Source organism: Rattus norvegicus, chromosome 8 (genome assembly GCF_036323735.1).
Source record: "Rattus norvegicus strain BN/NHsdMcwi chromosome 8, GRCr8, whole genome shotgun sequence".
Lineage (NCBI taxonomy): Eukaryota > Metazoa > Chordata > Mammalia > Rodentia > Muridae > Rattus > Rattus norvegicus.
In genome coordinates, this window is record NC_086026.1 from 82,130,094 (window position 1) to 82,144,892 (window position 14,799).

General features: G+C 40.0%; 1 protein-coding gene across 3 annotated transcripts in view; it reads left to right on the plus strand.

The window, feature by feature from the left end:
• Positions 1-4,653: 4,653 nt before the first annotated feature.
• The window catches only part of Rfx7 (regulatory factor X, 7), an 85,152-nt gene continuing 75,006 nt past the window's right edge, over positions 4,654-14,799 (plus strand). The window contains exons 1-2 of one of the 3 annotated variants that reach the window (XM_017595669.3): positions 4,665-5,071; positions 5,234-5,399. In XM_017595669.3, the coding sequence (XP_017451158.1) occupies positions 5,239-5,399 (161 nt within the window). In that variant the 5' untranslated portion in view covers positions 4,665-5,071; positions 5,234-5,238. Of the gene's footprint in view, positions 5,400-14,799 lie in introns of all 3 variants that reach the window. The other 2 variants (XM_006243326.5, NM_001127490.2) reach the window with 2 other exon arrangements.

Consider the following 14,799-nt stretch of genomic DNA (forward strand, 5'->3'; position numbering starts at 1 on the left):
GTCCTTCCCCGGAAGACTTCACCTCAACAATGCTGGTCTCTCTTCCTCCTTTACCTCCTCCCCCTCCCCTTCCTCCTCCTCCTTCAAGATTTATTGTATGTATGAGTGCTCTATCTGCATGTACAGCTGCTAAAGAGATGGTTCAGTGGTTAAGAGCTGCTCTCTTCTTAATCACAGCACATACTTCAGCCTCAGCTGGCCAGCATCATTGTCCCAAAAACAAGGGTTCTACTTCAGTGGTTCTATTCTCTTGTTAGAGCTGACTTTTCATTTCCAGTTGAGCAGACACCACAGATTCTTCATACAAATGACCTGGTAGAGCATTTCCTTCCCTCTGAAGTTAACAAGCCAGGGCTCCATCATCTTCACTGCCCTCAACATTCATGTACTCAAAAATCCTACAGAACAGTTCACCGAACTCTCAACACTCAATGACTTTTTAGCCCAAAGTTACAAACTCTTTCCACAAAATCCTGCCCAAAACAACATGGTCAGGTCTGTCACAGCACTATCTCATGCTCCTGCCTTAGTGGTGTTGTTATGATGGTGTTGATGGTCATCATAATGAAACATCATCACCAAGAGGGTGGGGAGGGAAGAGTTGATTTGGCTTACACGTCTACATTGTAGTTTACCACCTAAGGAAGTCAGGGCGGGGGGCTGGAAGCAGGAGCTGAGGTGGACGCCACACAGGATGCTGCTTACTGGCTTCTTCTTCATGGCTCACTCACTGATTTGTTGCTGTTTGTTTTTTGAGACAGAGTTTCTCTGTGTGGCCTTGGATGTCCTGGAACTAGCACTGTAAACCAGGCTGGCCTGAAACTCACAGAGATCCCCTTGCCTCTGCCTCCCCAGTGCTGAGGTTCAAGGTGTGCACTACCACCACCTGGCACAGCTGCTTTCTTATAGAACCCAGGACCATCAGCCCAGGGGTGGCACCACCCACAACAGGCTGGGCCCTCCCTAATCAATCACCGATTAAGAGAATGCAGTACAGGTTTGCCAACAGCCCAGTTCTATAGAGGCATTTTCTCAGTTAAGGTTCCCTCCTCTCAGATGACTATAGTTCAAGTCAAGTCAACATAAAACTAGACAGCACACCCAGGTTCTGTCTCTTATTCTTTTCAGGGATACGCAATTCAAAGGCCAGCCAAGAGGCCTTCTCTAGATAGTTCTTCTAACTTCAAAAGACCAATCTCTCTAATCTATCTCTACCATTCATAGACATTATTGTGGTGATTTGAATAAGACTAACCCCTATAGCCTCATATGCTGAGGACTTAATCCTTAGTTGGTGGAGCTGTTGGTGAAGTATTAGAACCTGTGACCTTGTTGGAAGAGGAGTGTCACGCAGTGTGCCTCTCTGCCCCCTACTATGGTTTGAGGTATGAGTTCTCACCCATTCCTCCTGCCATGCTTCTCTCTGCCATCATGGACTCTGAAACAACAAGCCCAAGTAAATGCTTTATCCTTGGTCATAGTGTCTCCTCAAAGCAACAGAAAGAAACAAAGACAATATATTTTGGAATTCATCTCATATACTTCAATATGTTATTCTCTCTCTACTTCACAGAATATAAACTATTTTTGAGTTGGGCCTATGCCTTATTTATATTTTCTACACCCAATAATATTATGTGGTATTAATTTTCCTCATACCTTGTAAGTTATGGGAGCTTTATCTCATTAATCTTTAGAAATAAGTGTATCATGTATCATATATCATCCCTACACATATATATTATAGTGTAAATATGTCACACTCTGAAATGGTTTATAAGGGAAATGAAGTTTTCATACATAAGATTATTAGAAAGGGGTCTAGAGGAATGGCTCAGTGGTTGAGAGCAGTGTCTTCTTCCAGAGGACCTGGGTTCAATTTCCAGCACTCATGTGGCAGCTCACAGCTGTCTGTAACTCCAGTTCCAGGGCATCTGACATCCTCACAAAGAAATACATGCAGGCAAAACACCCCAATCCTCATAAAATAAAATAAATAAATCTCTTTTTAAAAAGTACTAGAAAAAAGTTAATAACTGAATGTTACTGACTAAACACTAGAGAGCCAGGAATTATGTCCCAGGACCACTAGCACAAATTAGTCTGCTTCTGAGGTATTCACAGCTACTTTGTCAACTTGCTTTTAGAACACCTCAGTGGTTTACAGCCATGCTGTTCCTGACTCTAAAACCAGAGTTTTCCTTCCCCATTCTATTGACATTCCTCAGATTGTTTTTTCCCCACTGTCATACACACCCTCATGGGAAAATTAGCTTACTTTCTGGGGTTGGGTGTGCTCATAATCAATGCTATTTTAAAAATTCATATTCACTAAAAAGTTTTATATTACCTCCCATGGGAGTGAACTGAAACTGAGAAAATGAGTCACACTGATTCTAAGTTGGCCTTTACTCGGGGTCTCTGGGTTTGGCCTGAATCTCCCACCAAGTTTTTAGGTAACTTTATCATTTTTTTCAAGTTTCTTTTTTTTTTTTTTTTTTTTTTTTTTTTTTTTTGGAGCTGAGGACTGAACCCAGGGCCTTGAGCTTGCTAGGCAAGAGCTCTACCACTGAGCTAAATCCTCAACCCCTTTTTTCAAGTTTCTTAAAAGCATAGTTTATTTAAATTAAGTCTCCTATAAAAACTGTAACAAAGCCCAAATTTACTTCTCAGATGTTAAGTATGAGCAATGATCCTTCTTTTCCTGAAAGGATGTCTCATTCTGGCAATAAGATCTCTTCAGTCCATTGCTATATGAAAACCCTCTCATGGCTGGTTGAACCTAATGGTTCCAGATGTCTGCTCCAACTGCCTTGCTCCCAACCCCAAAGGCCTCAAGTCTGCATAAGCGCGCTCTATTCAGAATCGCCACTAGAGGGCAAATCGGGGCTGTAGCTCTGCTGAGCCCTCTAGTGGTGACTGTGGGATACGAGGCTCTTTATGGAACCTATTAAAAACTGTAAAGTTGCACTCCGGGAAGCCAGCCTGTGTGACACCCGGTAGTGAAGTTATTTTAAAGACATCTCGGTTCTCAACTTCCTTTTCTTAAGGTCTTCAGCAGTCCCAGTTACTTTTCTTTGATGATTCTCCCCCTCAGGATGTGGCAATGTGAAGCCATTACTCTCTCTTCGGATTAAAAAATTTTTTAGAAAAATGGGACCACTTTCCCCACTTTTAATATCATCATCTCCGTGGACACAGGATTATAAATTACACAGTCTGGATCCTCATGAAGAAACTGTATTTTGCAAATACACCCTCCACCCATCCAGGTGCAAACATTCAGACTACGTCTGGGTTTCGAGTCTGAGTGAACCAGGCCCGAGGCCACATGGACAAAGCAAGAGAATTTCAGGCCAAGATAGGGAACAGTGCACTCAAAAGACCACGCAATTCAAGCCAATCAGATTCACCACCCGCTAGGAGTCTAAAAGGTGGCAGAGCCTCCTAGCTCAAAGTCCATCCAGGAAAGTGGCCAGAAAATCTGATAGGAACGAGTCTGATAGAAACTGTCAGAAAAGTTAGGAGCTGGAAGGCTCATTACAGCCACAGGCAAAGAGAAAGGTCAGTGAGAGCTGCGCAGCTGTTCTATTTGGTGCCAGAGGCTTTGGCTGCTGTCTTCTACACCCAGGCGCTTAGCCTTCCTGACCAGCCCCACCTAGAAAAGTCAATTCTTCTGCTCCTATAAGAAGAATAATTTGTTGGAGGCAGGGAGTCTCACTCTCAGTCAGCAAAGCTCTTTTAGTATGAATGGGAAGAGGGCGAATGGTGGGCAATCTCTGGCTGGGGTGAGTTTAGATGGCTGCAAAGGAAGAGCTCTTGGCTGAAGCTTGGGCCTCCATGTTGTATTACATGTGTTTCTTTGAGAAACAGGAGGGGCCTTGGCTGCCAGGGACCCTGACAAGCCGCGGCTTGAGCTGTGTCTCAGAGCCTGAGCTGAATTGGGTGTGTAAAGCAGGGAGGGCACTCCTGGCACGGGGGTGGGGAACAGCATGGGCAAAGGCACCAAGGAAGAATGAATCTGCTGCGTGCTGAGGATGGCATGGAGACTTCACTGATTGGAGCTGGGAGTTCTTGCAGGGGGGATGGAGGCGGCTGTGATTGGATAGCTAAAGTGGGGCCAGATTTGGAGGGCTTTGAATGCCCGACCGAGGAGCACTTCAACCAGCTCCTCACTTGCCATTTTCCTACCGGACCGAATTAGCTCAGGGCGCTAGCTCTTCGAAAAGCTCTCACCTGCTTCAGCACGGTCCGGTGGCTGAGCTAGGAAGCAATACTGACTAGCTGAGGGAAACGTTCGCGAGTGTGTGGTGAGGGGGGCGGGCGTGTAGATTCGTTTCACCTTACACACTAGGAAGCAATAAATTCTCCCTTCCACGCCGCACGGTGGCACGGGTCCACTCCACGCCGCCGTCCCGTGAGCCTGCTCCCCGCCCCCAACACGCCGTCCCCCGCGCCCGCCGCAGCCACCGGACCGCTCCCTCAGGGGCCCCGTCGCGGCTTCCTGGGCCCGTGGCCCGCCGCCGCTCCGCCCCGCGCGCTCCGCGCCCCCCTGCGGCCCCGCGCCGCGCCCGCACACGCGCGTCCACGCCCCCCGGCCGCGCGGTAGGTGTTGTGCCGTCTGCGCTGGGCCGCAGTGCGGCTGCGCGCGCTGGGCTGCTCTGGGCTGGCAGGGCAGCAGCGGCCGCGGCGGCGGGGCCGGGAGCGAGCGAGGGAGCGAGCGAGCGGCTCGGGGGAGTTCGGAGGCGCCAGGCCCCCGGGGGAGGGCGGCCGGGGAGGCAGGCCCCCGAGAGACCTGTCGGGTTGGATTTTGGGGCCGAGGGGGCGCCTGACCACTGACCTCGTTCTTCAGACGCCCCCCAGCCCCGGCCGCTGACGGGGGGCTGAGGGGCGCCGCCATGCCTCTGCCGCGGTGACGCGCGGGGCGGTAAGGAGAACCGGGAGAGGAACCGTGACGAGAACCGCAAGGAGAACCGGGAGAGGAACCGTGACGAGAGCCGCGAGGAGCCGCGCGGTCTCCCCGGGGATGTCCCTCAGGCGGCCAGAGAAAGCGACTCACTCGAGCCCTGGGGTATAGGCCTAGCTTATCCAGCTTCCTTCCTTCCTCCTCCTCCTCTTCCTCCCCTCCTCCTCCTCTTCCCCCCCTCCCCCTCCTCCTCCCCTCGTCGTCCTCCCCTCCGCGTCTCTTCCCTCACCCTTCCCCGCGCCCCCATCTTCCCTCCCTCCCCTCCAGCAGCGATGGCAGAGGAACAACAACAGCCGCCACCACAGCAGCTCGATGCCCATCAGCAGCTTCCCCTCAGCGCCCCCAACCCCGGGGTGGCTCTGCCAGCCCTTGTGCCCGGGCTGCCAGGGACAGAGGCCAGCGCTCTGCAACACAAGATCAAGAACTCCATCTGGTAAGAGGATCCTCCATCGCTGGGGTAGAACAGCCTAGGCACATTTCTGCTGCAAATGGGGTGGGGGGCGGCGGCATCCGAAGAGGAAGCTAATGCATTCATTGAAGGTGGGTTTCCAGAGCCGAGTGCATGGCTATGGCACCTCTGGAAGGGGGAAGGTTGCACACACCCCTGGTCTCCTTAGACACACGAGCGCTCACACACACACACACACACACACACACACACACACACACACACCATGCTTCCCTCTCCACAATTGTAAGCAGATAAACAAGTTATTTGTGCATTTTCCACATATAGTAAGGGAAATATGGGTCAAGATTAAGTCGTTGCATGATAGTGGCATGAATTGGAAACTTGTAGTGTAAAAATGTGTTCACTCCTTTTGTAGTCATAGGAGGAGGAAGAAGTGTATTGTGAATTTTGACCAAACAAGACATTGTACGTAACAGAATTATATGCAGCACAAAACCTAACATGTCTTTTTCATTCAGTTGGATTAGTTGCTGTTTCTGGATGGTTTTGCCTCCTTTATTCTCGCACTGAATTTCCCTTCTAGGGAATTTATTCTTTGTATTGACTGTAAAAGAAATGCTTCTTTAGCATAAACTATTTTAACAATTTGCAAGGTAAAGTGAATGTTTTGTTAAATGTAAAAAAGCTTTTGCTATTTTTGTGTAATTATTAAAAAGAAACTAGATGGAACACTCACTACTAGTCCTGTATTTTCTTGTGTGGGAATTTGGAATATTTCAACGTTAACTGAACTCTTAAAGTATAACAGTATTAATATATACACAGAGTTAAGTCCGTCTTCTATGAGAACCACTCCAAGTGTTCTTTAATTGTGAACTTGCCTTGCTTTGTAGGATTCTTTATTAACTGACTTTTTTTTTAACCATAGCACTATTTTTAAAATGGAAAGGAATATATGGAGTTTGGTCAAAGATTGCTTTTAATAGAAATTTTAAAATACAACTAAGTATGATGTGAAAAATAGCCTTGTTTTTTTTTCGGGGTTTTTTGTTTTGTTTTGTTTTGTTTTGTTTTTAGCAGTCAGGTTCATCATTGACTATGACTACTAAAATAACAAAACTTGCAATTTGAAAACAAAGGTATCATAAAGCAACTAGCATCTAATGTATAGCATTTGAACATTTCAAAACAGTAACCAATTTTAAATACAAAATTAAAAGTTGTTATATAGTAATTTTCCTTATTTTCTTAGCATGCTTCCATGTCATGATGCTAATAGGAAGTAGGTCAGTGCAGGCTTTTACTAGTTTAATACTATACAATAGTTGACAGTTGAATGTCTTGGTTTTATTTTTAATTTTAATATGAAACAATTATTTTAAAAGGATTTATAAGGCTTTGACAATAGTTATGTGGCAACTTGAGTAAGTCAGATATGTGAGATAATTTTATGCACGTGTTGGGGGGGGTGGTTATGGAGATGGGGAGGCCAAGTAATACCTTCATTCAATGGATACCTTTTTCTGTTTTAAAATCTGTAATTTATGAATATGGTTAATTTTACACTTGCTTTGTTGGGCTCCACAAAGCCTGACATTTTGTTTATTGCTGCATAATGCAACTTAAGGTCCCTGAAATCGTCACTGAATTGAAGTAAACCACTCACTCAAGTTTTTTTACACTCAAATGAGGGACATCCCAGTTATAGTATTCAAATCTTTTAAGAAAGGTAAATTTTAAAGGTTGAATTAGTAAGTCTGTTTCATTATGAGAATAAAAGAGATATTATTGTATAATTTCACAGAAAGAGTGAGTTATATAGTATACTGAGGATAATATTTGCATCATGATGGTCGTGGAGTGTCTTTTTACTTATTTATTTTTATTAACTCATGATTTAATTCCTTCATTGGTAATGGTATTTACACATCCGCGACAACTTAACTCTAGACTTGCACATGATAAAACATCTGAAGTAGAGGAAGTAGAGTTCAGTTCAAATACACGCCTTAATATCAAAATGTGCTGTTCTGTATCTTCATTTTGACATACTAGCAGTTCATTTCCACCTTTAGTAATTCTGTTTGCAGAAATTATTTCTTTTTTTTATACTTAAAACTTTAGGATAAACAACCATAGTGGATGATAAATATTAGTGGCCATATTTGATATAAACTTGTAACTCCTCCACAAGAACAGCTTTGTGTTATTCATCAAGTAAAGTGCAGATGTTAAAAAGTGAAAGTTCCGTTGCTATTTTTTTTTTTTTTTTTGAGTCCAGGGCATACTATGTAACCCTGGCAGGTCTCAAACTCAGAAGTCCTATCTGCCTTCTTGCTTTCTAAGTTCTAGATTTAAGGGCATTTGCCTCCACGCCCACCACCTCATTGCTGCTATCATCTAAAAAGTAATATTTTAAAAACACCATAAAACTTGTCTTAATAGATATAACCCCAACTCTATATGTATTATATTTCGTATTTTTTAGGTAATACTTTTCCCACCATTTAAAAAAAAATCACCTAGTAATGTTTTGAAAGATTGTCAGTTTTGTATCGCTTTTCCGTCATCCTTCAGTTATATTGATTATTAAGAGTTAAAGTGAGATTCGAAAGAAATGTGGCATTTAAAAATCCTCAACTGGGTTTTGCATTTAGGTTGATCATAGTTTCTAAATTACTGGGCTTGCAGATCACAAACAAGTCTGTACTTGTCCTCCTACTCTACGATTATAAATATAGTATGTGATGTAGGCCTTTCACTGGACAATGAGTTATTTATTATCTTGGCTCACAATTAATTTATTCCATTTATTAAATGCTATCTGATAAAAGTATTTGTTTGTAATTTCAAGCATTAAATACATCTCTAAAAAAAGGAATAAGTATTCAACATTAAGACCACAGTATTTAATGAGATTAAAACTATTTCTCAAGACTTGGAAATAGTATGGACTTTTAGAAAATATACTAAATGATTCTAGAAAATATACTGCCAATTTGATAGTGTTATGTTTGTATTAATGTGTTAGTGGATCTCTTCTAATTAAGCCTAGGTTAACAAATGTATCTGCCTGTTGTCTGTGTTTCTTGATCTTACTCCTTCCTGTTCCATAGACAGTCTAAATCACTTGCATGCCTCACTTGAAAGAATTTTTTATTTGTAGAGGTGATTTAATTCTGAGTAGGCTATGAGAATGTTATTTACATTTTATAATTTATAATTATATAATTTGAAGATTTTTTTTCTAAACAGGAGAAAGGAAGAGAATATTAATATAGTAGAAACACATAGTTTTTCGTTTTGGGTATTTTTTGAGCAGGTTTTGATCTGTGACCCTGGTTGGCTTGAAATTTATATAATCTTTCTGCCTCAGCCTCTCAAGCCCTCGAATTGTGTTCCATGATACCTGGTTACCTAAATCTGTCTGTCTGTGTGTGTGTCTGTCTGCCTCTGTCTTTCTGTTTTAAAGAAGACTCATACTGATAGCTTAAACAAAAGCCGTATTTATGTTGCATTTCTCTTTGGTTACTTACATTTTCCCTTCTCAGTGACTTCATAATTGAAAATATATGCAAATTTCTATTTAGTTTAAACAACAAAATTTTTACTACCCACCTCTATTTGTTTTTTGAGACAGGATCCCTCTATGTTGTTCTGGCTGTATTAGAGCTTGCTATGTAGATCAGGCTGGACTTGAACTCACAGAGACCCTCCTGCCTCTGCCTGTCTAGTGCTGGGATTAAAAGCATACACCACCATACTTGGCTCCTTTTTCTTTTAAAAGATGTTTTACTTAAAACCATCATAGAATAGAAACTTAAAAAATAAATAAATAAAATACAAAACACTGCATATGAGATCTCTTCTGTCTTCTTGGATGTAGTGATATGCACCTTTAATCCCAGCATTTGGGACACTGAAGCAGGTGAGTCCCTGTGAATTCAAGGCTAGCCAGAACTACAAAAAGACCCTGTCTTAAACAAAACATAATATGTAGCTCAGGGGAAGAGCACTTCCCTAGCTTGTATAAGGCTCTAGGTTATCCCCAGATACTGGGCACCACATGGAAGGAAGGAAGGAAGGAAGGAAGGAAGGAAGGAAGGAAGGAAGGAAGGAAGGAAGGAAGGAAGGAAGAATGTACATGAGTGAGAGTGGCTCATGTTTGCTTTTTGGTTGTAATGTGGATAATAAATTTTCACCTAAAAAATTAAAGTCAAAAAGAAGCCCTAATACTTCATTATAGAAAATAATACACAGAAAATTCTGATTCTAATGGCATTACTTTCAGGTAAAACCTTATGTCTTTCAACAGTAAGATATATCAGTATTCTACCCCTTTATGTTAAGAAACTGAATAACGGTTGGGGATTTAGCTCAGTGGTAGAGCACTTGCCTAGCAAGCGCAAGGCCCTGGGTTCGGTCCCCAGCTCCGAAAAAAAAAGAACAAAAAAAAAAAAAAAAAGAAAGAAACTGATTAACAGGTAAGCTGTGGAATTTCTAAATTCATTAGCCAATCATGGGGCAATGTCAGAGGGTCAAAAGTTCATCATCTTCATTGATTTCTGATCTGGTATATTTTAGATTTAGGATTGTAATCTAAGAATTATTTTGGATATTTTTAGGTTATCATCTATACTCAATTTTGTTTTGTTGTCTTATGGTTATGGAATAAGCATCTCAATAGTAAGTGATTAATCTCATTTCTATTTTAGTACAATGAGTACAATAGAGTACAATACTCTATAACATTTACATAGTAATATCATATTAGTCCTGTTTTCTGTCTTCTGGCATAGAGCTCAGTAGTTAGTTTAGTTTTCTTCCTGATCTATGCAGTTTATTAGTGCTGTAAGAAATAATTGTAATTCATCCAAATGTAGTGGGAAACATGTGTTGTTAAATAGCTCGTACCTCTGACCTTTTATTTTCTTGCATATATTTTAGTTTAGTTGGTTAAATGGCTCCTACCCTGAAATCAGGTAGTCTTCTATATCAGCACAGAAAAGACTTGGTTTGCTATCACTTGGTGTACTGAGGCCAGTTGTGATGTTTATGTCACAGTACTAAGTGGCGCTGATCCCAGAAAGAAATTGTCTTCTCTGTCATCCAAATATGCAAGTTATACAATTTCAAGCCTGTCAAATTTCTAGTTCTGTTTAGCTTAACTAATGGTATGTATATATTTAAATAATTGATCAGTTAGTTCTCCCACCTGGGAGTTGTCTTAAGCTGGTATTTGCAAACTGACTTGGCTTCTGTCTCATCGCTGATTTTAGAAATTTACTTGGGAAATGAGCTGGTGGGAAGACAGAAGTATATTATCATGAAAGGTGTGTTTTGAATAAAATTATATCGAGTCTCTTTTACCTAAATTTTTGAAGACAAATATTAAACAATGTAATTACTAAAATTTGAACACTTAAGAATTGTGCTCAACTGAATATCTGTTGTATACAAAGTGCTAAATAAACATTGGCATCTAAGGAATGCTCATTGTTTGCCTTTAATGGTAACCTTGGGTGGAAAATGTGCAGTGACACTTCTCATATTCAGTTGGGGACTTACCAGGGAAAGAAAAGACACATGTAAAAGTATGGATTCTGCAAAAGTACACCATCATTTCCTCATTTATAAAGTAGAGGGTTATATGAATGACCTTGAAAGTTCTTTTAGCTTTTAAAAATCTATGAGTTTGCTAATAGATTAATATTGACAGCAATAATTAAACATGCCATAAGCACAGTGAAACACTAATATAATTATTATGAGCCATCAACAGAAGATTTTTAGTCAACAGGTTATTAGGATTTGATAGTGTCTACTTGAGTGTTAGCCCAGAGGAACTATCTGAAGGTGTCATTCTGTTACCATGTGCAAGTATTTCATTACATGAGATTAAGTCTGCAAATATTTACTGAAAATGTATAACATATAAAATGTTCTAAGAGCTAATTGATTACGTACACATGTGCTAGGCTGTAGAATGACCCTAGCTGTTGTGGAGCCTGTGAGCTGCTGGCTGAGAGACTTTGCTCCTTTAGCTTGTTTATAGAGTTGCTTAAACCTACAAGCACTTCATGTAGCAACCTCTTCCAATGGTACTAATGTAGTATTTTGAGCCAGTAGTGAATGCTAATGTAAACAAAACAGTTGTCTATTGGTTTCAGAATACTTTAGTGTAGGGTTGCACTTCACAATTATTTCCTTCATTTAGGGTAGACATGTAATGAATTATTGCAACAGTGTCTTTTTTAAGAACAAGGCAGTAAGATGGTTCCAGGGCCGTAACAAAATCACACACTCTTATTGCCCCCATTTCTATTATTCTCTTTGTGTAGGCATTTCTTTTTTATTGTGTTTCCTGGAGGATTCTAAGAAGTCAAATTAAAGATGAGCAGAATTGTCCAATCAGGGAAGAGTCTTCCTATTCTAGACAGGATCATGAAATGAAGGTCAACACACTGAGGCTTTAATGCTCTTGATTGCTACTATGAGACTAAGATAGTTAGCCCTCGACTTCAAAACCATCAAGCATGATTCAATAATTTTTTTGAGGCTATAAACATTTCTCTTTTTTTGTTGTTTTATTAACTACACTTGTCCTATTTACAGGAGGGAATGGAAACAGGTTTGATTAATTTTTACAGTATTTTATTAAGCATCTACCATGGCAGATTTTATACACACACACACACACACACACACACACACACACACACACACACAAAATTGTATAAAGGTGAGGTTTTATATTTCCTTCTATCTAAGACTAAACCAAAAACATATTACTGTTCTTTGCTATTTGAATCTCCACTTGTGATACTGAATTAAGAGGATGAGAGGTTGTATAGTTGGAGACCACAGTCTGTTATGCCATGAAATCTAGGAAGTTAAAGAGTCAATAGTCTCCTGTCTGTAAGCATAAGCAATCAGAATGTAAAGTGAATAAATAAATACATTTTTTAAAAAGGAGGGGGTTCAATAGGGTATAATTTCCCATCTTTTCCAAAATACCCTTATGAAGAAAAAAAATTTTTTTACTTGAATTTTGTTGTCTTAAGTTTGGGTAGCAAGGGATCAGGTAATGTATAATATGTTCATACTCAGTCCAACACAGGACTAATAAATTGATTTGAATTTGCATTCTGATGTCTGTCCAAAACATGGGTATAGAAAATGATGTTATAGATGCCTTACATTTGCCTCCGTTTTCCTTTCTGAAAACAGTTTTCTTGGAATTTGAGCTCTGTTGTTAATAATGCATCATAATGATTGGTTTTCTTGGAGGGTGAGGTCATTGCTAGGGCTCATGGTTGTTGACTTTTATGATTTTTAATGTGTAAAACTGAGCATGGAGCTAGGGAGTCAATAAAGTCCCTGCCATGCAAGCATGAGGACCTGAGTTTGGATTCCCAGTGCTCATGTAAAAACTGGGTGCAGCTGCATGTGTGTGTAACCCATGCAGTGGGGTCGCAGAGATAGGCTGAGACTTGGACATCCCTGGGTGGCCACCCTATCCAGATTGGTGATTTCCAATTTCAGGTTTACTGAGAAACCATGTCTCAAGTAAAGGTGGTGAGTGATTCAGGAAGACAACCAATGTCAAATTCTGTCCCCACCTGAGCACATCCATGTGTTTGCATACCTGCATGCATATATGCACACTATACATAAACATATCCATACCATCCCCCAGCAGGTGTACTAGAAGAGCACCTGGGGTTGTGGGCTTCTTTCTGTCTTTCCATGGCCGTCCTATTTCATATGGTCAAAGAGTGACCTTGTGTTATTTTTTTCTGCTTATTCACACTACAACTCCTGACCTGTTGACTTGTTGAGCCTGCTATGAGTTGTGCTATTTAATATTTCTCCATAGTTTACACTGGACTTACTGTCTGAGATAAGTCTATTTTAGTGAATAAAAAAATTTTAACTAAATGAAACTTTTATTTTCTAATATGTGAAGTCCAAAGGAAGCAAAGCTATCACTGCAGAAATCTTAAGTAATATATAGTATAGCAGAACATTGTTACTGGTGTATAGAGAGGCCAAGAACTTATATTTTGCAATAGATATATGAGATGTAGAAAGTTATGTTTCTAGGAATCTGAAAATGTATATCAACAAAATGATTCAGTTAATGTGAATGAGTCTTTCCCCTAATTTGATTGTGCTCATTAGTGCTATGTAAGGCATACATATAGGAATCTGTGATAGAAAATATCACACTCAGATTATTAATATATGATCCAGTTTTTCTAAAGCAAAAGCTATTTGCAAACAGCATTTGGTCACATTCTATGTATAAAAGTTCCCGAGAACTAAGAAAGTCATTAATCTTAAATCCATAAAAGCCAAGTAGTCTTGGAAAGGGAAATTCAGTATACAGTTATTGTAATGTTTCCACATGCAAAGCATAGGAAAATTAAAAATTTAATAGGGGACTATTCCAACCTTTAAAACATCACCCACTTGAATTTTATATATAAAAGTAAGATTTTGTTTAATTCAGTAATGATCTAAGTATATGAAGAGGAATTCAATAGGATATTAAGGTTTTTTGTTTTTGTTTTTGTTTTTGTTTAATTTGCCAAGCTCAGGATTATGGCTTTAGTTTAAACCAAAAAAAAAAAAAATCAAAAGATAGACTGTAGATTTAAACAAATCTATCAAATAAGAAATTTAGCAGATTCTTACTGTGACTTCTTTATTCTTTCTGTCATGAATTAGATTTAGAACTGGTGATGACAGTGAGCCTTACCAATAATGTAGGTTAGAAGAGGAAAATAGTATGGGAGAAAATTTATTTGGGAAACTTATTAATGAATACAGTTCCCGCATATAAATGGGAGTGCCAACCTTTTATAACCCTCTTACCTAAGTTTGTATTTACACAGGTAGAAAAAAAAGTATAAAATAATAACAGAAGAGGGGTGGATATAGATGACCACAACAGAACTAAAGTACAGGTCGTTACTTTAAATTTAGCATTTTATTATTTTTTTTCTAGATTTATTTATTTTATCTGTATGAATGTTACCTGCATGTATGAATGAAACCATGTGTCTGGTGCCCATGAAGATGAGAAGAAGGTATGAGAGCCCCTGGGACTAGAATTACAAATAGTTGTGAGCCATCAAATAGGTGCTTTGAGTGGAATCTAGGTTTTCTGCAAGGACAATAAGTGGTATCTTACGGCCTCAGTTTGCCCTTGTTTTCTATTTATCTACTTCTTTTGATAGTGGATAGATACCACTATATCTTTTTTTTAAACCAGTCTAGCAAATTGGTTTTCGATTATTTTTCCTGACTATGCCTGTGTCCAGTATTTATTATTTAACTAACTGATGAGTTTGTAATATAACTTAGATTTATTCCTGTTTTTTTCACTGCCAAAACCATAGTTTAGTGCTTTACT